General features: G+C 35.0%; 3 protein-coding genes across 14 annotated transcripts; 2 read left to right on the top strand and 1 right to left on the bottom strand.

Moving 5' to 3' along the window:
* The first annotated feature begins 562 nt into the window (after nt 1-562).
* Nucleotides 563-5,933, top strand: LOC136223469 (uncharacterized). Of its 11 annotated transcripts, XM_066011480.1 has the most exons (11): nt 563-1,160; nt 1,242-1,321; nt 1,613-1,707; nt 1,823-1,906; nt 1,985-2,023; nt 2,124-2,198; nt 3,205-3,283; nt 3,505-3,969; nt 4,556-4,623; nt 4,705-4,768; nt 5,527-5,933. In XM_066011480.1, exons 8-11 carry the CDS (start codon nt 3,533-3,535, stop codon nt 5,555-5,557), a joined length of 600 nt encoding a protein of 199 aa, XP_065867552.1. In that variant the 5' UTR covers nt 563-1,160; nt 1,242-1,321; nt 1,613-1,707; nt 1,823-1,906; nt 1,985-2,023; nt 2,124-2,198; nt 3,205-3,283; nt 3,505-3,532; the 3' UTR covers nt 5,558-5,933. The 11 variants fall into 11 exon arrangements, 8 of the variants coding, with proteins under 8 accessions (XP_065867552.1, XP_065867554.1, XP_065867559.1 ...); XM_066011487.1 differs by having other exon boundaries at nt 564-1,160; nt 1,613-1,711; nt 1,985-2,198; XM_066011479.1 differs by having other exon boundaries at nt 565-1,160; nt 1,827-1,906; nt 1,985-2,198.
* A 2,979-nt stretch (nt 5,934-8,912) lies between these two features.
* Nucleotides 8,913-11,892, top strand: LOC136222509 (uncharacterized). Its single transcript, XM_066010282.1, has 6 exons — nt 8,913-9,001; nt 9,097-9,130; nt 11,266-11,292; nt 11,424-11,509; nt 11,596-11,686; nt 11,776-11,892. The coding sequence occupies exons 1-6, from the start codon at nt 8,913-8,915 to the stop codon at nt 11,890-11,892; spliced, it is 444 nt and encodes a 147-aa protein (XP_065866354.1).
* A 4,312-nt stretch (nt 11,893-16,204) lies between these two features.
* LOC136223944 (beta-fructofuranosidase, insoluble isoenzyme CWINV3-like) lies at nt 16,205-19,277 on the bottom strand. 2 transcript variants are annotated; one of them, XM_066012122.1, is made up of 7 exons: nt 19,003-19,277; nt 18,057-18,216; nt 17,808-17,967; nt 17,477-17,715; nt 17,310-17,400; nt 16,832-17,226; nt 16,205-16,568 (listed from the first exon to the last, which is right to left on the bottom strand). In XM_066012122.1, exons 4-6 carry the CDS (start codon nt 17,494-17,496, stop codon nt 17,089-17,091), a joined length of 249 nt encoding a protein of 82 aa, XP_065868194.1. In that variant the 5' UTR covers nt 17,497-17,715; nt 17,808-17,967; nt 18,057-18,216; nt 19,003-19,277; the 3' UTR covers nt 16,205-16,568; nt 16,832-17,088. The 2 variants fall into 2 exon arrangements, 1 of the variants encoding a protein (XP_065868194.1); XR_010686211.1 differs by having other exon boundaries at nt 16,207-16,568; nt 18,079-18,216.
* Between the last annotated feature and the right edge of the window lie 5,701 nt (nt 19,278-24,978).

Genomic DNA, 24,978 nt, shown 5'->3' with positions numbered 1-24,978 from the left:
AGTTAGGTCAATTTGAGAAATAATTTATCAAATTATCTTTTTCGATCATGAATCTTGTCATCTACAATTTACATGTGCGTCATTTTATCACTAATTAGTAACAGGTCACATACATATTATTAAATTGAAAATAAAATAAAAAATATCCTGTATTTTATACGAGATAGACAAAAAAATTCAAATATTTCACCGAATTTAAAAATTTTAATTTTCAATTCTATTATTAAATCCTAAAAAATATGAAATCTTTTTTTAGAATTAACACACATGCAATTGGTGCAGAATAATGAAGAAAATATTTGCATTTAATAATAATGTTTAAAATTGACCCAACTTGTTAACGTTAGGGGTAAAATTGCTCTTCACTACTAATGTTAGGGATAAAATTGCACAATTTTAAACGTTAAGATAAAATTGCTTCTAGCTGTACAGTATTTTTGAACCTTATCTTTAAAAACTATTTACTCGAAGTTTTAATATTCCCGTCAAAGGGTTTTAGTTCACCAAATGTAAATTTCATCTCCCTCCAAATGACACCTAGACTAGCCCTTAAAATTTCATCTCCCTCCAAATGTAATTATTCAACTTTCCTCTTTTGATTTCCCCCAAAAAGAATACACCAAACCATTTCTCACCTTTTCTGTACCTTTTCAGTTCTGTGTGTCTTTTCCATTTCTATTTCAGAATCCTTCGTCTTCACCAAAGGCTTCCCCTTCGCAAACCCTCCATCTCCACGGTGGATCCCTAACCCTCCTTCATCTTCACGATCGATCCATCCTTTTCATCTTCACCAAAGGTTTTCGTAGTAAACCCTCCATCTTCACGGTAGATCCCTTTGATAACCGATAAACCCTACTCCATCTTCACCACATTAGGATTTCCCTATTTGAGAAAATTTCAATTTGCAATCAGATGCAACCGAATCAACGCTAAAAAACCCTCCTCAATCTTCACGGTCAATTCCTTTGATAACCGACAACCCTACTCTATCTTCACCAATGCACGATTTCCCTATTTGACAAAGTTCCAATTTGCAATCAGACTCCGCCACCGAGGCAAGGCAAAAATAGCAGCCTCCACCAGTCTTCTCTGCTCTCAGTGATTCCATTTACCATTGCTCAGTGGAGATCCCCTGGCAAGTCTCTAGTGCTAGTTAACGAGTACGTTGTCTCCTCTTTTCTCTTTACTCTTTAGATTGCTTTTCTTAATTTTTTTTTTCACTCTGTTATTCCACTTGCTAGGAAAAAGAGGCTGGACGAAATATTTCTTGAAAGGTTCCAGCAATACAACCGAACATTTATACAGTCATGGATTTTGCAAGGTTAGCTGGGTTCTTCAATATGTATTTATGGTTTTGGAAATGTATATATACCTGCCATGTTGGTCACTACCTTAGTTTTTTTTTTTTTGAAAAAAGTCACTACCTTAGTTAGTAATACTACTATTGCCTGTATTTGAATTTGTCTTGATGGTGTAATTGGACGTATGTAATAATGTCATCTTGAGCCACTTTCTGGTCTAAATTTCTTACTTTTCCTTCATCAGAAGTAATAGCTTAAAACAATGTTTGACTTTACGTGTTCACTTAGTTGTTGTGTGCATCCTTATATAGGGAAAATATTTGTGAATGGGAAGGTGGTGAACAAAGTAGGCACACCTATTTCTGAGAAAGCTATTATAGAGATAAAGGCTGAAGTTCCAAAATATGTAAGTAGGTGATTTACTGCATTGTAATTGGCAGTGTAATGTCCAAACATTTGTTTCTTAGTTGTTGGTTTCTTAGTGTTGGTTGATGTTATTTACTCACTAACTTTTTCATCAGCTAGCAGACAAAGTTCACCGAGATGAACGTGTTAGTGTGGTAGAAAGGACAAATTTAAGAGTTGCTTAATCCAAATATCATTATGTATGTAGGCTTCCTCTTTCTAATCCAAATACCATTATTTACATTATTATTTTAACATTCTTGTTGTGATTTTTGCAGCTGAAGCAGTCCTTAGCCACTGAAAGAATAATTTTGCTGGTTTATTATTGAGATACCATCTCGGTGATCTTTTGCTGTTTGTTGAGTTGATGCAGTAGAAGCAGAGTTGAGTTGATGCAGTATGCTTCTTCCCTTGCAGGCTTTGCATGAAGCTTTAATAAGATAAGAAGAGCTTCTTGCATATATGGATAGACAAAAGGAAGCCAGATATAAGGTGACTTGAAATCTTTTTTTTTATCTCAATTCTGGGACAGATTAATGTTGAAAAAATTATCCTTATAAATCAATTCAAATTGTCTTATGTCCATTTCAGAAAAAGAGATTTTGCTGGTGAAGAATAGCTTTCTATATAGGGGTCAGATTTGACGTTGTGATTATTTACCCTAATATAAATTAACTATTATACACCGATTTTTCTTTCTTATTTCAAATTTCGTCGGTGATTATGGATGGACCTTATCTCAGAATTTTTTATGATAAACGAATAAGAAAACAAAACCTCCATTGATGATGAATTGAATTACACAAAAGGAAAGAAAGAATTAGAAAGCAGTAGAGAAACGAAGAGATGAATAAAAGTTATGATCTTAACTTCATAAATAACTCGTTTATATAGCTGTAGAAGAGAAGAGAAGAAAACTAGCTAACTGATTAAGAATCTAAAGAACAGACTTTTGTAAAATATGTTGCTTATGGTCAATCCTAAGGTCCTTCCCTTATAGAAATACTTTAACTGGCTTAATAAGGTCTTGATTATCACAGGTCTTGATTGTTACTCCAAAAATATGAATCAGTCAGGAATTAGATTATTCGATTTTAGGTAGAATTGGAGTTATGTGGTAGGTATTTCTAAGTGGTCAGATTTGAGAGGTGGGAAGAATTTAAGCTATGTTGTTACTGCTCTCTGCTCTTAAAAGAGTTGGAGAGGGAATTTGATATTCTAGTTAATGTGGAAAATTTTCTTTCAAATTTTAGTAATTGCACGATTTGAAGAGGTTTATCTCTCAACCGTTGAGTTTTGAAAATGCATGATTTGCTTCAAGCAAATGGGTTGAGAAATTGTTCATCAGGAATATCATGAATAGCCTGGACAACAAAGCTCAATGTGGCTTCATGATGATTTTATCTATCTCATCATGAATGATATATTAAGTAACATACAATCTATATAATCGGTTATTCTACTAATATTTTTCTAATTTTGTATGTGGTGTTTCAAGTAACGGAAATTTATGAAAAATTGAGTGCCAAAGCCTTCATGGAGATGAAGAAGCTAAAGATTGCTCATGTTTCACTATGGTAATTTACTTAACAAATTTATTATCAAAAGGAATTTAAAATGTGGGTCAAAATATTAATGCTAAAGAATAATTAATGCATGTTGAAATTAAAAACATCAGAGGCTTAGTACACATTAAACATAAATAGAAAAAATATGAGAGGCTCAGTACACATGACGGACTCATGGTTTTCTTATTTTTATTTCCTCGTAAATTTCTTTCTTTTTCATGTAATATCAGGTTTTTAAACATTTAATTGTAAGTTGCGATGTCGTACCTTGTCCGAGAGAATCTGTTTATAGGCAACATTGGTGACACAGCAGAGATTCTTCAAAATGGTAGCACTGCGGTCACACATATTTTATCAGTTTTGAACTCCCCATCAATATCATTTTTTGGTGAATGGCGAAGTGCTTTGACCATCCCTGTTAAGGAGATTAAGAAGGTATATGTTGGTAGTTCAGATGAGTCAGCTTGCACGGAAGATTTAGACGCTGGGTCAAAGAGTTCTTTATCGCCTGGTAAGCTTTTATACTCATTGGAGTATGCAGGCAAGGATTTGAAGCTGGTGGGGATGGCAGTGCCAATTCAAGACATGGAAAGTGAGGATTTATTGGATTATTTGGATGTATGTTTGGATTTCATTGCTCGGAGTAGAAAAGAGGGTTCTGTTCTCGTGCATTGCTTTGCCGGTGTGTCAAGAAGGTATTATATCATGATTTGTAGCATGTTTTTTAAACGGATAGCCTATTGGATACTTGATAACAAACAGAAGGCATTGGGTAAAAGTAAACAAAAGTTGACAATTTAACCACCAGCTTCTAAAATTTGTACTAAAGTCTAGGTTTCTAAGGAAAAATGAAAATTCCAGTTTTTGATAGCTTTGAGGTGCTTATACCTGAATTTTTTTTTCTTTATTTACATTTTTACTAACCTACAATAGGTCAAATTGGATGATTTATAAATAAATAATGAAGCATATTAGAAAAGTTTAATATAAGTTAAAACATACATGTATGTAAATTGAAATCTGCATATGTATAAATTCAGAACTGCTTATAGATGTTTTAATATGTTCATGTTCTTATAATTGTTCATTGACTGCATATATTTTTTTTCTATTTATGTTTAATGTGTACTGAGCCTCTGATGTTTTTAATTTCAACATGCTAAGGAATTAATGCATGCTGAGGAATTTACTTAAAGGATAACTTAATAAAAGAGAAGTTAAGTGTTGATTGATCAAAGTCTTTTGTCTGTAATCTTTACCAACTTCTTCCTCTTTTTTTAGCCGCCTAACATCGAAATCAAATCATCACATCAGAACTAAAGATCTCAGGCGTTTCTTTTGCTTCATCTGTGAGTAAAAATTCCATCCCTTCACAGCTCTTAGGTCGGAATTGATTTTAGGTTGTTGATTAGAGAATCCATGGAGTATAGGGTCTTATTATCATCGACAGGTTGACGGAGGCTTCCCGGATTCCAGTCAAATAGAATCAACAAGGTAACCTCTCATTCTTCTTATTTGAGAAGTTTCATACATTTGATAAGCTTGAGAATTAATTTTTAGTTTCAAGGGAGTGTTGGTCTATAGAAGTGTTTTCTAGTAAATTGTCCATAACCTCATATAAGGTTATGGACAATTTACAATGAAGAGACTGACTGAGACTCTTTGTGTAATGAAAGCGCAATTTTAAATTTCAAATTTTGCTTCAGAAGGTGTGTTCTTGATCAATTTTTACTCTGATAGTTGCATCTTGTAGGTTTTGTTTTAATACATTTGGGATACTTTAGTATTACTTTAACTGTTTCATGCAAGTGATGTTTCTTGGATGCTGATACTTTTATGCAAATGTGTTAAAAATTGTAACACCTTAGCTTAAACAACCTTACTTAAAAGATGCTCTGGTGCAAGCATTTATGGCTTTATGGGCAGTTATTAATTCAAATAAGGTTATATTGAGCTACGGACCTAGTTGCTTAGGCTGGGTCTAAAGTTAGATTCTTAATAGGTCCTGTACCATAAACACATTTGATTTGATTTTAAAAGGGTTTCGTTTTTCCTACCTGCCTATTAGTTTGCAAATAGTTTGTAATACGACCACTATGGTAGTGTTTGTCTAGAATTTTCTTGTTTAACTGTTTGCACTTTATTTAAATTAGAATTTTTTTGTTTAATTGTCTATACTTTATTTTATATCGTGTTTGATATTACAGTTTGTTTTCTTGTGCCCGTGATATTTGTTGGTTTTCTTGATGAAGTACTCAGAGGCTCGTCATCTCATGGTCGTGAATATCTAGTTGGTAGGATAGGCCCCATGAAGAAAACAAAAGCTTATAGGAGCACCGAATCTTCAACTCATAAGAGCAAGAGCCCCCCATGTTTGAAGATGCAAAAGAGCAATTGAAAATGGAAATCAAGGACGAAGTGAAGAAGGAGATTAGAGAGGAAGTGAAGAATGAAGTATCAACTCATCTTGAATTTCTTGTACAGAAGTTGAGCCTTATAATTCCATCACTCAATCTAAATTTGGATGGTGTTCTTTCTACAGTTTGTTTAAATGAACGCGACAGTTGATTAAGATTTTAGATTTTATTATTTAGGTACTGTTGGATGTGATATTTATGTACTTTTGGATTGCTTGTGGATGATTATTTAAACAGGCGTTGCTTTTTGGATTACAACTATCATTGCCTATGTTACAAAATCGTTGCCTCTAGTTTTAAAATTGTTGCCATTATGTTACAAAGCGTTGCAAGTAAGAGAAATATTGTTTCTATAAATTAAATTTGTTACCTATGCTATAAAACTCTGTTGCTTTAGCTAAAAAAATCCATTGATTTAGGAAAATAATTGTTGCCTTTGACAATTAAAGTCGTTGCATTAGTATAATAATAGGTGTTGCTAAAGGTTAGAAAGTCATTGCTTTCACTATAAAATACCATTGCTTTAGTACCCGAAATATTGTTGCCAATAGGATTAAACCGTTGCCTTCTGTTTGAAATAGTGTTGCCTATTCGTATTAATGGCAACGATTAATAAATGTAAAATCGTTGCTTTTTGTTGATGTTTCGTTGCTTTTTAGTTCTATCATTCGATCGTTGCACTTGCTGAAATCTAAAGCAACGATACCTTCTTTGTTGCATTTGAGAACATTTTCGTTGCTTTAAAGAGAAAAGGCAACCGTGAAATAAGCAACGAAAATAAATTGATCGAAACCGTTGCCTTATTCCATTTTTGCCCTTAATGTAACAACTTTTGGTGCCTAACGTAACGAATCAGCATCATTGCAATATGCATTCTATGGTGTTGTGTGACTTGGCGGTTTTGAATAAGTCGACCTCCTTAGTCTTGGGCAAGACTAAACCAGTGGCGGCCGCAAAGCTGAACTTTGAGTGAAAAAGGTTCAAAACAGTCCTCCAAGCCTTCTTTTCTTCAATTTGATCCCTGAAAGTGCTTATGCAAGAAAACAAGTAAAACGGTCCCAAAATGACACATAAAAGAGGAAATAACCATAAAAAGGGCCTAGTAAACTTGTCATTTTGGGTGCTTATCACCTGCCTATACGGTCAATCAAGCTCCAATTGCGGAAGTGATCCCTTCTCTGGTATCAAGTGAAGATAACGACAAATTAATCATCAGACCGACTGTAGCAGAAATTCGAGCGACAGTGTTCAGTATGAATAAACACAGTGCACCGGGACCTGATGGGTTTGGGGGAGTTTTCTACGATAATTTTTGGGAAATCATCGGTAAAGACGTCTGTAACATGGTACTCAGTTTCTTTGACAGTGGCTGTATTTTTCCGGGACAAAAGTCAAACTTCATGGCTTTGATTCCTAAATCGGCTGAGGCAAACATAATTGAAAACTACAGACCTATTGTTATAGGAAACTATAGTTACAAAATCATGGCAAAAATTCTATCTGACCAACTGGCGTTAGTGGCGGCTAAGATTGTCTCACAGAATCAATTCGGGTTTATAAAGAACAGGAGCATTCATCACTGCATCGCCACTGCTTCTGAATGAATTAACATGCTAGACAAACACTACTTCGAGGGAAACATGGCCTTGAAAATCGATATCAAGGAAAGAGTTGGAATTCATCTTCGGGATTACGGTCGACTTTAGTGGCTCATTTAATCACTTTTTTGATCGGTTTTTAATGTTGCAATTTGGTAGACTTGTGTCTGATCTTTGGAAGTTGGCTAGAACCTCATGTTGTTGGCTCATCTGGTCTTTTCGCAATGCGGCTGTGTTAAAAAATGAACGAGAGTGGAATTTCTGCATTAAAACCTAGTGTGGTCACGACCCTGCTGATATGCGGACACTCAGCTTATTAACAATCCCGCTTCGTCCGCCTCTTGCCCTAAACATTACTATGGTGCGATGGATCCCCTCGCCCCGGGGCTGGACTAAGGTAAATACAGATGGATCAGCTCTCGGTGCCCCTGGGGTCGCGGGTGCGGGCGGGATTTTCCGGAACGCAAGGGGATTCTCGAAGGATGTTTTGCCTTTTCAATTCGGGAGACTCACGCATATTTAGCAAAATTAAAAGCGGTGATGTTTGCGGTTGATACCGCTTGGGAACGAGAGTGGTCGACTCTTTGGATCGAATCAGACTCGGCCTACGTTGTCGACTTAATTCGTCGCAAATCAAGGGAAGTCCCATGGACGGTCAGACAAGAGTGGATGAAATGCCTATCCCAATGTGCCTTAATGGAGGTTGTCGCTACCCACATCTACCGGGAAGGCAACCGTGCAGTAGTCGCCTTAGCGAATTTTGGAACAACCTGTACCGGGATTCGTTGGTGGAGTTCAGCTCCTGCTTTTTGTGACTCATATATGTTTTATGACTTATGTAATCTTGCACATTTACGTTTTAGATAACTCTCCCTCTAGCTTGTAATTCTATTTTTTGTTCTTTAATATATTCGGGTAGTTGCCTTAACCGAGGACGGGGGTGCCAACCTTGTTGGGATGTCCGAATCCGGCCCTAGGTAGCTACTCTACTTTCATTCAAAAAAAAACTACATTCTTAAGATTATCCATTAAATCTTCATCGATAATGTTCACATTATTCAAATTCTCATCATTAACTACTATATTCTTAAGCAGAATTTCATCAACAAGTGAGGGGTTTAAATTTTCATCATTAATAGATATGTTATCGATCAAATTTTCATCAATTGTGGCATTCTCTACTAAATTTGGCAATATATTAGTAGGTTTCACATACATATTCATGGATTTCATTATAGATTGAGTGAGTTTATCTTGTCTTTCTTTTTTCTTTCTCTTCGAACTTCCAAATTCAAATTTTCTTTTACCCACCATTATATTAACAAAACTTACAAAACAATGATAATTATGATAATAAAAACATGGAATATCAATAGTAATGACTCCACGTAACAACAAGTTCAGATAGCTTATGCGATTACAAAGGATGAGACCGAGTCGAGCTATCATTGGGTCTTGGAGAGGTTGAGAAATTTTATCGGATTTGATGTGAACCCGACAGTTATTTTGACTGATAGAGAGTTGGGGTTGATGAGGTCTGTTAAAGAGGTTTTTCTAGATTCTGCACACTTGTTATGTACTTGGCATATAAACAAGGATGTAGAAAATAAGGTCTACAAACTCATGGGCGAAGATATGATATTTGCAATGCATTTCAATACAGTTTGGATGAAAGTTCACAACGAAATTGAATTGCAAGTAATCAAGATCAGGTATACGTACCTTTATTCCATTTTGTTACTGTTATTATTATATTTGCATTTATTAATATATATTTTAACTGTTACTACATTTTTATTCGTATCAGGGGTAATCTTAAGTCTTCAAGACAGTGTAAACCTGTATTGCACACCAGATTTCCATTCAACAACCTGACATGCAAAGTGTCCCACTACTGTATAGAGTTGATCAGTGATGAATAGTGCATATGAAAAAGTTCATTCATGAAGTGGATGAACGTTGTGGTCACAAGTTGAGAACCTCTTACCAGATCTCTTGTGCATACGAGTTGAGCCGAGCGAAAAATATCACGTACCCCGGTTAGTATTTCCAGGATACACACATTTTGGAAGACACTTGTCATTGGTTATTCTGCCACTACTGACACTGTCGGGTATGTTGATGGGACTTAGGATCGGGAATACTTTCACTCTCTTCTTGAGGAGGTCGATAAAACTGACCCAACTTTTATGCACAACATTTCTCAATTTATTCACGATCAATTTCATCCAGACCAAGCTAAATATTGTGAATTGGAAGTCAAAACTGTTGTGTGAGGATGACCGAAGTGGAGCTTATCAACCCAAAGTCTGCGGAGTGAGTGGGAGTACCGTGACAGTTTTTGTGGATGTGCTCGGTCTTCTAGTTCATCTCGGAGTCGTGGGTGTAGCTCTTCATCATCCGCCCCAGGATATTTACTATTATTTTTAATTTACATACTCATGTTTGGATAGAATCATTGCTTACTTCAAGATAGTTGTATTCTTTTATTGTTTCCATCCACTTCTTTTAATAGGTTAATGTTTCTTTTATTTTTGTATTCCTTTATTGTTTCCATTCACTTCTTGTTTATTGATTATTTATTTTTAGTATTATTTCCTGTAATATTTTTACTATTATTTTTACAACATTGAATGTTCATTAAGTCTAAAATTATATTATTACAGGTACCGATGGGACTGCAGTTGATATTTCAGATTAAACAAATTCAGATAAAATTGTTGAAATAATTAAGCCGTATATTGAAGCACATCTCGACGTCATTGACGATTGTAATTGCGGGTTCCGTGTTGTGACGCACCGAGTATTCAGTGATAAAATTCTAAAGTGAAAAATAAAAAAAGTCTAAAGATAAACTTCACACACAAAGTAGTAGAGATAGAGCCCTAAAAAACAATGTGGATAATGTCCAAAAAATGGATACCAACTTTTCCTAACTCTAATGGTTGAAGATTGTTTCTTTAAATGAAAAATTATAGAATGTTCCTATGTCATGCATTAGAGATGCTCTAAACTTTTTGGTTAGGCTAAAGAAGTTGAGTCCATTAAAAATAGTTTCCTATTATTGACATTATATCTATTTGGCTATCTAAATTAAAGTTTTAAAATCAATTAGAACTCTAAACTATTAAAATCATCAATCTAACTAAACAAAAATCATCAATTGAATCTCTGTCCTATACTAAAATCAGAAATTAAGACTATTTGGTTTTGATTGCAATATTCTCTGTATTGGTCCAAAATAAGTTTGAAAAAGAGAGTGTGAAACTATTCAACCGAATGAGTTTCGATAAGACCTTAGTTAATGATTTTTGTTTAGAATAGAGACTCAATTGATAATTTTTGCTAAGTTCAGGGACCCGATTGATGATTTTGATAGTTTAATATCTTAATTAATAGAGAAACCTTAGTTTGAGGAGCCAAATGAGTATTGTACCCCTACTATTTTATCTTATTTTAAATATTATAGTCAAATAAATTAATTTTTTACAAAAGAAAAAATATTAAAAAACCGGAGTCAATTCTGGTCCGGTTGAACATTTAGATCATGGATTAGTCCCAATTTTTGTTGGATTTTGCATTTTCAAGAATCCAATAGATTTGGACTGGAAGTCTGTCTAGTTCCTGGTTCGAGAGATCCGATTGGCTAATCCGGACAGTCTCAGAACACAACACGATTTTGGATGCGAATTAAAAAAAAATCAGTCACCTACTCGCTGATTTGCCAACAAGTCGTCCATGCTGGCGATCTATAGTTAAAAAATCAACCAATCAGATTACCCTGACAAGGATGGAGAAGTTACATTTTCAGTTATCTGGGATTTTGGCGCCCCACTTTCAACCGACCTACAACATTCCTCTATCGTCTCTCTCCCTATATAAAGCCCCCCATTTTACTTTTCCATTTTTGTAATTCCTTACTTTGTTTGATATTCAGAAATCGCAGTCTCTGTTCTTTCTCTTCTAATTTTGAAAGGCTCCCAGGAAGCAACTAGCAGCAAAGGTATGTGTTAGATTAGATGCTTAATTGGAGTTAGGAATGGAACTGATTTGGTTAGAGATCTGTTTAATTGCCTTTTTTTAGGGTTTATGTTTCAATACATGTATACTTCTCTATTTATCAATTTCATACAGGTTGCTAGGTTATCGACTCCTCCAAGTACTATTGGAGGACGACTCAAGAGACCACATCGTTACCGTCCTGGAACAGTGGCTCTCCGGTATGCAGTCGCCGTAACTTCAATTATATTCTTCTGTTGTAATTAATCCGATCTGATGGAATCTTTTTGTTTGATGAATTTATCAGAGAAATCAGAAAGTATCAAAAGAGCACTGATCTTTTGATCCGTAAAATGCCATTTCAGAGGCTTGTTCGTGAAATTGCTCAACATTACAAAGTCAATAATCCAATTTTTGTTATGAATTGTTAAGAAATTGGGGGAAAGGAAACCTGTTGGTGATGAATATTTTTGTTGATTTATGGCAGAATGATTTGAGGTTCCAGAGCCATGCGGTGCTTGCACTTCAGGAGGCTGCGGAGGCTTACTTGGTTGGTGTGTTAAGCAACAAAGATAGTTTAGGCAATTGGTTTTATGTTTTTTAGACTTTGTGTTTGTGTTGTATAAAAGTTAAAATGTAATTTCTGCAAAATGTATATTGTTTGTGTTGTATAAAAGTTAAATTTGTATTGTATAAAAGTTACAATGTAATTTTTAATTGATTTCCAACTTAATATAATTTTTTAATTTTGATTTGTCCAATTTTCACGTATATGCAATGGAAATGTCAAGATTCATCATGCCAACTTATGATCATTAAAGGTAAAATTCCAATTTGTGATCATTAAGGGCAAAATTGTTCTTAATTACCAATGTTATAACCAATATGATTAAGTTTTGGACGTATTTAGTTCAAATTGGGCGATGGAGGAGGAATAGACTAGAAAGAATGTCAATAACGGACTATTGTGATGAGATGGATAAAGAATTTTGAACTTAGAAAATAATTTGCAATTAAAGCAAAATTTGTTATTTCATTTTATTACACTTGAATATATTATTAGTAAGTCAACTAGCACAAAAGTGCGCGTGATATATAATGTCGATGAATTATTTTTGAGATTAATAGTTCAATATATTATAATCATAAATGTTCTTATATTTTAAACAATAAGATTTAGATTGTTGATTTTCTTTAAATAACCATTAAACTTATTATACACATACATTATCATGCATTGTTATTGTATAATTATATAATAGAAATATTTATAGTTTTTTTAATTTATACTTTGTAAATCAACTTTCGATTTTTTATTGGATAAACCATAATAATTAAATTTAACACTTTAAAAAGTCAATTAAAAAAACACTTTAAGAAGAAAGATATGAAAAAGAATTAATAGTGTCAATTTTACTGAAAGTAGAGTAATTTTTTTTTTTTTTTATCAACAACAAAAAGTCTTGTATTAATAGGAACTGAAAGTACCATCATACATAATACAAGGCAAAACACAAACAGGGAAATCTTCAATAAGAATTTCCAAATGATTAAGAGAACGAGCCCAAGCCACTAATTTATGTGCAACCGTAATCACTTGTCGCCTTTCAAACACAAATTCAATAGATCCAAAATCACAGGCCGTCTCAACCACATCACCAACAATAACCTCCAACCAATTTGTCAATTTTTGTGGGAATTTTAGCAGTTGTATTGCCGAAGACGAATCAGATGCAACGATGATTGTTCGATATCCACAGTCACAAGCAATTCTTAAAGAAAAGAGAATTGCTAATAGTTCTGCGTGTAAAGCCGACAACGAAAAACCAATTGGACCACGTCCTGACATATAAACCATCCCGTTGCAGTCTCTAATTACCATGCCAAAAAAAGCCTTCAGATGTTCTAGTCATTAATGACGCATGACAATTTATTTTGTATTGAGTTACCATCTGCGGCACCCAAACATAATCAACTCGGCTATCATGACCCTGTTCCAAATCAGCACAATCAGTTGCTCCATTAACATCTTCCTGCATCCCTCCGAGCGCTGCTGATAGGCACCTGCAACCAAAAAAACATTATTCTCCTGCAGATTTGGCTGTGCAGCGAAATTGTATTCCTTTTCAAAATTGAGCTGCTCCAACTCAGACAAAGAGATAGCACCATTATTATAATAACTTTGCTCCCCATTATCTCCCACATCATCAATTAAATTATGTATCTGACACATTTCTAAATTGTAAATATGTTTTTTTGTAAGAAGTATATGTGCTATTTCTAAAAACTCTTATGGTAGATTTCCTTCGAATATCACTAACATGACATGGAACATCTTATAGCTAAATATAAACATTAAAATGTAGTTTTTTATTTTTATTATTAAAAAATTACAGATAATATAATAAAAAATATTCTTATCTCTTAACTCTTAGTTTAAATTTTAAATGCTATTGATTTCTTAACATGGTATCAAAACATCTTAGGCCGAACAGTTTAACAGTTTGGTTCAAAAGATAATTATAAAACTATTTTTAAGTCTTAACTATCAGCTTAAATTTTTGGGATAAGGTGTTAAATCAGAAATTGTACTTCTAACGTCTAAAATCGTGTAATTTTACTCCTAACAATCGTAAGTTGGCTAATTAAAAAAAATCATCAAATTGTATTCTCATGTCACGAATCTGGTCATCCACCCTTCAGATGTGTGAATTTTATCATGCGTTGGTAGTAGGTCACAAACACATGAATAAATGTGAAAAAAAATAATTATACGGTCACAAACACATGAATTAAGCACATGTTTTAATTTCCAAATGACACATCCTTTCATCCTGATAGAGACGACTCTTCACCAATGGATACGTCTCTTCAACACACATCTTGAACAATTATAAATAGAGGAGAAATTCGGAATTCAGTGTTGGTTGTTCTAGTTCAGAATTTTGTTAGATACAAACTTGTTATACGAGTTACAAATAGTTATAGATACAATATACAGATTTTATAGTTTACATTAGAGTTTTCTTCGAAGTCGAGTTTATATTCTGTAGTGGCCGAAATTCGAGGATTCAACGAGAGGAACCTGTATTGGGGTGACCTACGGTCTGACAAATCTACGAAGTTGAGTAAAGGATTGACAAACCGAAACTCAATGTAGTCAAAAGCCAATAAAACTTCTTATTCTATGTTAACTTGTGATGTTTCAATTCAAACTAATAAATATCTTTTTAATACAATTCCATTTTCACTATTGTTTTATATAAAGTTGGATCTTACGATATTCTTTAAGTAAATCTAATTGGTGTTTACGTGCAAAAATATTTAGAAAGACATTTGGTAATTGTTCATGCGAACTTTATTGAGCACTTAAGCAAATTCTGATTTACATTTGGTCGTTGCCGTAATTCGAATATTCCGAATTTGATTAAGGTTTTTAGTCTTAGGCTGAAGGGTATAGATTGACTACAATTCAATTCCTTTAAACTGAATTAATTGATAATTTGTTACATCTTTCTAAATAAATCAAAGTTATAAGTTGTATTTTCGTATAGTTTCAGTACTAGAAGTTAGGGCATTCAACTGGAATCACTTGATCCTGAAATTGAGAAGACGCTAAAGAAAAATAAAAATAATAAAAAGAAAATGAATAAAGAAAAGCAAAATCAAGAGCCACAAGTAGTAGAAATGGTTATAGAACGCCCTAGACTTATTGATTATGCTACACCAAGAGTTAATGGAGTTACCAATAGTGTAGTTAGACCCCAAATTAATGCACACCAGTTTGAGATAAAACCAGCATTAAGGGATAATAAATTTAGCTTCCATATAGGGATTGCATCGTATAGTAAACATTAGGCTTATCCAAGTCAAATTGGATTTGTTGGACTTTAGTATTAGAGGTTAGAAGTTTTACCTTTTAACATTATTTTATTTTAATTTGTGATTTATTAGTTGCTACTCAAATAATTGCTCTATTTCATCTCATACTATACTCGAACCACAAGAAGAATTTGGTTACATTGTTGTGATGATGATAACCATATCATGTTCTCGGTTTCCATTGTGCTCAAATTAACTAGGTTGTAGTACGTAGTTTTCTGCCCGCAAACCAACATAAACAAAAAACTTTTGGTTGATGAATGCTAACCATAATATAAAATTTTAGTAATAGAAAGTGGAATTGACTGACTTTGTTAATGGGTAGATTCGATTTTCAGAAAGCTTCAAGCAAGGGGAACATATTCATGTTGCAGTTGTCACATATCAACAACCTCCTCTATTCCACTTAGATCTCTCTCCCTGATTTGCACATTTTAGTTTTTCTTCCACTACTAATTTATTTCCCCTTCTCCACTTTGTAACATAATATATCTCTCTCTCCACATCACGACACCCGATAGTAAATATTAAAATATCATATTTTTGGACAAAATGACTCACCTGAGGTCATAACACTACAAGAAAACAGCTAGTTAGCTACCGCTGTTCTGGTAGCTAATTCGGTAGCTAAAGTGGTTTACCGACTGAATTTCACGGTTTACCGACCAAATACATTCAGTCGGTAAGTGCTTAGTCGCTGAAAAAATGCCGACTATTTTTTCTAATAGTCGCAGATTATAGAGACTGTTTGATTTAGTCGCTAAGTAGTCGCAATTTTTACCGACTACATTCTGCTACTACAGTAGTCGCTAATGGCCTAAGTGGACAGAGTAAGCTGCTCGGTTTACCGACGGATTTCCGACGAAAACTCTGTCGATAATTTAATGGAAATTTTTTCCTACCAATTTGTAATGTACTGGACAATCTATAAAATTTCACCATAAATTAAACACAATAAATAATATTTACAACTATAAATATATATAGAAATAATTAATATTTGTTTGAATCAAGGTTTGGGAAAAGCCAGCACGAGGCATCCCAACTGAATTGGCACCTCAAAACTGACGACTCCAAATTTATTAAAGTAAACAAAGTAACAAATACAATAAGTTCGGCCCGAACGGGCAAAAAATGCCCAACTACACAAACCTATAATTACAAACACCATTTTAGATCATTGATAAAAAAAAAAAACATTGCAAAAATCAGGAGTTGTCAGCAAGTATATTGCATTCTCTGTAAATCTGTGTAGTAATTGCATTTGAGTCACTCGTTGTAAGCACCCCCGCGAATCCCTCCTAATCTTAGATTAACCTAATAACTTCATCTTTGAAGGAGGCCATGCTATGTTCCCTGCTTTCTCAATCTCCTTTTAGGAACTAGACACCAACAACTCTGCAATTTTTTCAGTTGACAGTTCAGATGACAGACAATAAATCAGCAAGATTAAGTAGCACAAATAAACCATTTGTAGTCTCAAAAGATCTGGAGGCTTACTATTGCAAGCTATTACAAGGAAATGAAATATACACATTTTTTAAGCTACAAAATTTTAACTCATTTGGTCACAGTTGATATAAGAACCATGATACAAACGTTAGGATTTATGCATTCAAATTGTATATACGCATCATGAACAACTAACTAGAGGAACTCACCTTAAGATACCGATTAAGAAGCCAAATGAGTTATGCTTCGGCAAAGGGTCCCACCTGAGGCCAGTACTATTGAACACGTCTGCAGTTGAGCTTATAAGCACACAGTTAACCAAAATAAATGCCGCTGAAGATGCATAAACATCCCGAGGGAAAGGACAAGATCTTTCTTCCATTGCTTTAATGACATTTGAGTCTGATCCCACGTAGCTTTGATGTTGTCTAAATTGAGCTTTGTTCATTCCCCAAGCATTCAAATTTTAGATCTTTATGCTAAGAGTTCCATTGTTGAATACATAAAGGTGAGCTTTGTTATCAACAGCAATTTTAGGATAAACTCTGCTAGTTATACATATGCTTCCTCCTGCCCCAAAACTCTCTATGATTGAATGGTATATCTGCAATGCATTAACATATGAACACGCAAAAAACAATAAGATCTGTAACAAAAATCAGATTTGAAACAGATTAACTAACTCACCAAGCTTCTTAGTGACATCTTCTTCTGCTGAGAATCTATGTTCACAAAAGCTCCATATGTGGTTTTATCAATCCCGTCTTTTAGAGAAGATCTGTTGGTATATTTTCAGTCATCATTTATTAACACAGATTAATTCAAACTTGGAAATCAAAGAGATTAATTCAAACCTGCTTTGATCACTGCACATTGGTACCACATAAGTATTTTAGCCTTTGAAAATCCTAAAAAAGATTGCAGTTTGTTCTGTCAAGTCCTCTGTGGCTAAAGCTAACAAACCAAATGGCCCCAATCTACTTCTCATTGATGTATTTTCACCACTACACATCGTTTGGGGATCAACCTGAGTTAGGTTCAGGGAATCAGCCTCTTCCAATTCGGGCAATTCGAACTCAACATCTACATCTGCCTGTTTTAAGTTACGAGGAAGCAGGCAATCATAAGCGTACCAAAATAACAGTTTCCACAAAATAAGAATAGTAAATGGGAACTTCAACTCACCTCTGAAGCATTTATGTCTCGAATTTCTATATCGATCCACCATCAAGTGTCTCTTGTTGGATGTTAACTTTCTTACCCCCCGTAGTTCAATGATCTCTTCTATTGTCCACTGCAGTAATTATTTTCCTTCTATGTCAAGCCATATGTTCCTAGGAATTGCCTGAAATGGTCCATATCAGGATTGGAAAAGCTGCAGACATTTTCTAAACTACGAATATACAGAAACATTTTTGCTTAAATTGAACTTGCCTAAAGTCCGGACCATCCTTACTTGACATCGTCTTCAGTGCTATCAGACTCATTTACCCAGCCCCATAATATCCTCCTATTCTTGAAGCTATCGAAGAACATCAAGAATAAAATGGTTCTGATACAAGGCATCCTTGGAAACATTTTGAGGACCCTGACCCTGATGTTGCCGCATGCATATAGAAGACCATAAGTTCAAAATTGTATAATGATTTTGGTCCACACCTCAGGAACAAAATTTACATCAAACAATGATTCAGCACATGTGCTTCTAAGAAGCATTTAATATCATAATTCCAATAACAACGGAAGAAAGAAAAGCACAATAAAACAAATATTAATTATATCATTAGAGCTTTAGCTTGAACTAAGATTTAAATTTGATTCTTTTAATTATATCATTAAAGCTTTAGCAGTTGGTGTATAGGGAGAATTCTTCAAAAATATAAAAGGAAAATGCACGGCTATCAATTTCTCACACGAGAACGAGATTTATAGAGAAAACTCGACCGACACGACCTTTTTGACACGGTTATCATTTTTGTTTATGACAATTATGATACGATAATTCATTTTGACACTCCTAGAAATTGGGCATGAAAGACACAGAAAAGTATACTTGACCAATGCACACCACTTCCTATCAGCATCCATACAGAAAAATCAATATAAACCAACACTTCCCCAAACTGATATACTCGAACAACACTTCCCATCAGCATCCATACAGAAAAATCAATATAAACCAACATAATAAGCAGAGGAAGAGCATAAATCTAAAGATAAAATTTCATTAGAATGAGATAATCGTTATAATCAGACAAAAGGAAACCTGACACAAAGATAAACAAGCAAAGCACCAATATATCCCACACCTTACTCACAAATTAATATATTACGGCAGAGGAATCTCAAAGAACACAAAAAATACAAATTGAAAACTTACATGATAGAGTGAAGACCGAGTGTCTAAAGAAAGGAGAAGTTCAGAGGTCTGAAAGGAGATGAATTAGGTCGGGGGAAGAATATAGGAGAGGGATTAGGTCGGTGAAGAATAAAGGAAAGGGTTAGCTTGAGGGTTTAGATCGGAGAAGATGCCGCCTAAAAAGAGAAGTATTAGACCAAAGGAGAAGAATGGATTAGGTTGGAGAGCGCAGAAGAGTGAAATCGTCAATCTTCAGAAGAGGGGGGCTTGTCGAGCTCGAAGAAGAGAAGAGAAGAGAGGAGAGAGAGGATTTAGGGTTTTATCTTTACTTTTGTCCTTTTATATTTATGTTTTATTTTATCTTTATTTTTTCTGTTTTATTTAATTTATAATTTCTTTTCCTTTTCTTTTTTATTTTCTATTTTGCTAAAAAGGACGCCAGTTTTACATTTCACTTGCACCGACTGGACAAATCATTGGCGACCAAAATGGTCGTAATTTAGCGACCGATGTTGATCTGGTCGCTAATTTCAGTAGCTAAGTAGCTATTTTCTTGTAGTGTAAATATACAAGAGGTTCCATATTTTGGCCCCTTATGTTTTGTTTACCCATTAGCATGTCAACAAACTACTAGTCAATTATTTGAATTTTTTTTTGTAAATTTGATTCTTCATGGGGCGGCTCATGTTGAATGTCGTCTTGATAGAGATTTAGTGTCTGAGGGCTTCTTGGATTCTTGGAACTCTATCTCTTGCACGGCTTTGGCAAGGTATTGTTCTGATCATTGCCCAATGCTCCTTCAATGCAGAATTAGGGAATCAATGATTGCTAGGTTTAGATTCCATGCAATGTGGACCACTAATGATACTTTAAAGAGGGTAATTGCTAATCACTGGACTGGATCCCACATCTCTCTTCCTCCTGCTCAACTATTATGTCATAAACTTCGCACTCTTAGACCTATTCTCAGAGACTGGAATAAAAACGTGTTTGGCAAAATTGATTCTAATATCCATCTGGCTGAAGTTCATCTTGCAGATATTCAAAAACAAATTTCTGAGCAAGGTGATACTTCGGAATTGAGTAGTGCTGTTTCTGCCGCCTGCTCCAACCTAGATTTACAACTTCTTCGACAGGAGATGATGTACAAAGAGCAAAGTTGTGTTAAGTGGCTTAAAGCAGGGGATAGGAACACTAGTTTTTTCCAAAGGTCTGCTAGAGTTAGAAAGACTTGGGCCGGCATTAATCATTTAAGGATCAGCGATGAGGGTCCCACTTCTGACACGATTAGATTATCTGATCATGTAATCGAGTATTTCTCTAATCTCTTTCGTAGTTCTACGGAACATATTGATCTTTCTCCAATTAATGAGGTAATTCCCAACTTAGTAACTCCTTTGGAAAATGAGGACTTAATTTCTAAACCCTCCTTTGAAGCTATTAAAGCCACGGTCTTTTCCATGGATCCTGATAGTGCCCCTGGCCCTGATGGTTTTGGAGGAACTTTTTATCGTTCCTTTTGGGATATTGTTGGGCAGGATGTTTGCAATATGGTTCAGGCTTTCTTTGATCATGGTTGCGTCCTGCCTGGTTTAAACTCTAGTATTATGGCTCTTATTCCTAAAGTCGCTGAAGCTGACAGAATTGAGAACTTTCGTCCAATTGTGATGAGTAACTTTGGTTTCAAAATTATCTCAAAAATTCTTGCTGATCGCCTGGCAGTTATTGCTGCAAGAATTGTTTCTCCCAACCAGTATGGTTTCCTTAAAGGTAGAAACATTCATCAGTGCATTGCCTTAGCTTCTGAGGGAGTTAATATGCTTGATAGAAAACGTTTTGGAGGACACATGGCCTTAAAAATTGATATTCATAAGGCTTTTGATACTCTAGATTGGAACTTCCTCTTGGCTGTGCTGGATTCCTTTGGTTTTTCTATCAATTTTAGGGATTGGATCCTTAACATTCTGGCATCCGCTCGTATTTCTGTGATGATTAATGGTTCTCCAAAGGGTTATTTTTCGTGTTCTAGAGGAGTTAGACAAGGGGATCCCCTCTCTCCTCTTCTGTTTGACATTGCTGAAGATTTTTTCTCTCGCTGGCTTGCTAAAATGGTGAGGGAGGGTATTTATTCTCCTATGTATTATTCTGGTGGGAATCCTTTCCCCTCTCATCTTCTTTTTGCTGATGACATGCTCATTTTTGGAGTGGCTTCCTTGAGCAACTTGCATGCACTCAAGGATTTCTTTGGGTTTTATGGATTGATCTCCGGTCAGCAGGTTAGTTGGGACAAATCTGCTGTCTTTTTTGGTTCACATGTGAGTCAGCCGAGGAGGGTTCGTCTTGCTCATTGTCTTGGCATCCGCTTGGAGTCTCTCCCTTTCAGTTACTTAGGAGTCCCTCTATTTATTGGAGCTCCAAGGGCTCGTCATCTCAGCAGCCTTGCAGACAAATTCCTCTCTCAATTTAGCAAGTGGAAAGGTAGCTCTTTATCCTTTGCAGGGCGTTTAACTCTAATTAAGTCTGCTATTACTAGATCTCTGGTTCATTCATTCTTGATCTATAAGTGGCCAGTGGGATTGTTTAATAAACTTAATAGAAGTGTTAGGAACTTCCTTTGGACGGGATGTATTGATCAGACGAAGCTAATCACGGTTCGTTGGCAAACTTGTTGCAAAAGCTTGGAGGGTGGAGGATTGGGCATTAAGGACTTTAGGATCTTTAATCAGGCTCTTTTGGGTAAGATGTGTTGGGATCTAATTCAAGGCACCAGTTTTGCTATTTCTCTGATGAAATCTAGATTTATGGCTGGCTCTGGTTTGCCTAAAGCTACCATTGCTCCTTCCTCGATTTGGTCTTCTTGTAAATTTGTTTATTCTTCCATTTGGGACCAGACTTTTTGGTGGATTGGCCAGTCTTCTAAGCTCAATTTCTGGACTGATCGGTGGATAATTCCATTGGTGGCGGACAGATTGGGTCTTGATCTTCAGGAAAAGCGTACGCGCTATAATTCTGTTGTTGATTTTTTGGTAAATTCGGAGTGGCTTGATTTAGGTAATCTACCTTCGGTTGTTCAAGATAGTATTCGATCTATTCACCGAGGTAGGGATGTTATTGATTTCTGCGCTTGGCAACCCTCTGCGAAGGGTACTTTCTCTGCCAAAGAATATTATTCTGTTATCAGTCCTAGTTCCTCCTCGGTGGACTGGTATAAATTTGTTTGGAATGCTCACACTCCCCCTTCTCGTTCATTTACTTTTTGGAGGGTTTTGCATGGCCGGGTTCTGACTCAGGACCTCCTACAGCGCCTTGGACTCTCCATTGCCTCTTGTTGTGCTCTTTGTGGCAGGGATGCTGAGTCCATTAACCATTTATTCATTAGTTGTTCTTTTGCAGATTCGCTTTGGAGGGCCCTAGAGATTCATTTTGACTGCTCTTTACCTCGACATGCCCATTTCATCCATTTCTTCAGCAATCTTCGTAGCATTCATTTTGGCTCCCAGGTGTCGACAATCTGGCGTGTTGCCGCGATCACTTGCATCTGGGAAATCTGGCATTGTCGGAATGAAGCAATCTTTAAGAATGTTTCCCCTTCTATTCAGCACTCGAAGATCAACCTATTTCGAATGATTCGTGAATCCTTTGCCTCTTCTAAAGGTTTTTGCTCTTCGCGGAGAGATGATGTTATATTATCCCATCTTCTGGCTTCTCCTAGGCCGCCTCCTGCTCCCAACATTATTCCGGTCCTTTGGCTTAAACCTCCTCCGGACTGGGTTAAAGTCAATCTAGACGGCTCTGCTTTTGGCACTCCTGGCGAGGCTGGAGCGGGAGGTATTTTTCGCAACCATCGAGGTTTTCCCAAAGGTTGTTTTGCTTTTTCTATCCCTCCTTCTTTTGCTTATATGGCTGAATTGAGAGCCGCTATTTTTGCAATTGAACTTGCTTGGGAGAAAAATTGGCATCAGCTTTGGGTTGAGTCAGACTCAATATACGTAGTTAATCTGCTTAGACATCGTTCCATGGATGTTCCTTGGAGTATTCGACAAGAATGGTTGCACTGTCTCAGTATTTGCTCTAGAATGAACATTCTCTTTTCTCACATCTTTAGGGAAGGAAATAGAGTTGCTGATGCTTTGGCAAAGTTTGGAGTTTCTTCTTCATTGATCAATTGGTGGCCTTCCGCTCCTGCTTTTTGCCAGAGGTTTATCAATGATGACATTTGTAATATTTCACAATTGGGTTTCTCTTGATTTCTCTGAACTTTTCTCCTCCCCCATTCTTTTTGTTTGTTCTCCTTCCTCTCTTCTTGTTCAAACACTCGTTTTTTCTTTTTTAATATATTTAGGGTTTGACAGTTCATGGGCCATGGGTGCTCACCCCGCCCTTGTTCTGTCTCGTCCCAATTTTTATCAAAAAAAAATGGAAGCAACATCAATATATTATGCTATAAACTATTACAATCAATACTTTTCTAATGTTGCACATGAAGAAACTTTATCAATTCAATATGTTACAAATTCATCTTGATGATAATCATTTTGCTTAATTGAATTTCATGATCACCAAGTATTCGAATTCAATTATTCATTCTACTACAATAACCCAATATATCCAATTGAACCAGCTTAATTTGGTGATTTCTCCTATTTTCATCTCGTAATATCTCATCAAGACATTCAATAAATTTGTTCTTCATTCTTTCACTCTATAAAATATCAGTCACGCTTGCAGATATCACTTATTTGACTTCATTAATCTTTTCTAATAATTATATATTCTTGAATTTCGTAAGCAAGAAAAACAAACAAACGAATAGAAAACAAAAATGAATGGACGAAAAAGATAATTAAGAAAAAACTATATTCCTCTTATTTTTTTCGAAAATAAGAGAGAATGTCAAGATATAAACATATAAAGAGAGTGGAAATATTTTTTGTCCATTAAGATTTACTTTTTCTTAATGAAATATTAAGTCTATAAATTAAGTTTACTTAAATAGAATTAAATCGTAATTGTAACCACTCGGTAAAAAAACGTTTTATAATTAATATGTGAAATTAATTCTATTAATTAGAATCATTATGCTCAATATTTGAGAATTTGAAGAGATTCAAATAATAATATATTTTAATTAATATTTTCCAACAACTTGTCCTATGATCATATTTCATTTTCGTCTGTTAAAAACTCTTAAAATACTAACAATTTTGTATAAACCAAAATATAATAGTTAAAAACTATATAAGTCAATGTTGCAAAAGCAATTATCTCAATATCCCATAATTACTGTACATTTTTTGGATTTTGAGCAAAGTTTATTTTTATTACATTCATTTTGAATTTGTATCTAGCATAATCCAAATTCTTAAAAATAAACATCTTAGTGTATTAGACACTTACAATCTCTTTGTCTATAGAACTGGGAAAAAAATAACTTCTTGATAATAATAATAATAATAATAATAATATAACATAATTTATAATTGAAATAAACTTCATTGTAAGTTGTTGGCCCAAAATAAAATAAATTTTATTTTATGTATATAGAAAGCTTGGGTTTAATTTTAGGGTATAGTTTCTATTTTTTCTAGAAAAATAATAATGATGAATGGAAAATAAAAATAAATATATATATGTAAACTAACCTCCAGCTCGGTAAGTTTAAGTCAGCACGACAAACGAGAGATCAGCACTCGCCCGGAGCCCGTTTTGATCCACCCGACTTCTCCAACCGCACCCGAACACAACCACAAGCTAACTTACGAAGCCTAGCCCATCCCCACATCTAGGCCCAAGCCTTAAAATTCTCTCTAACCACAAGGTAGTGGGGTGATGTGGCATGGAAGTTGGTAGTGGTTGGTGGAGGTTGAGGAAGTTAGTGAGGTGGCAAGTTAGTGGGCAAAGTTAGAGAGAAAAATAAGGGTTAGTTGATAATTAATTACCAAAATGCCCTTCCAAAAAACTATAAATAGACCCTCCCGCACTCAACTAAAACATACT

This window comes from Euphorbia lathyris, chromosome 3, assembly GCF_963576675.1.
Source record: "Euphorbia lathyris chromosome 3, ddEupLath1.1, whole genome shotgun sequence".
NCBI classification, from domain to species: domain Eukaryota; kingdom Viridiplantae; phylum Streptophyta; class Magnoliopsida; order Malpighiales; family Euphorbiaceae; genus Euphorbia; species Euphorbia lathyris.
Note: the sequence above shows the minus strand (reverse complement) of the source record. Positions and strands in the feature narration are given on the sequence as shown.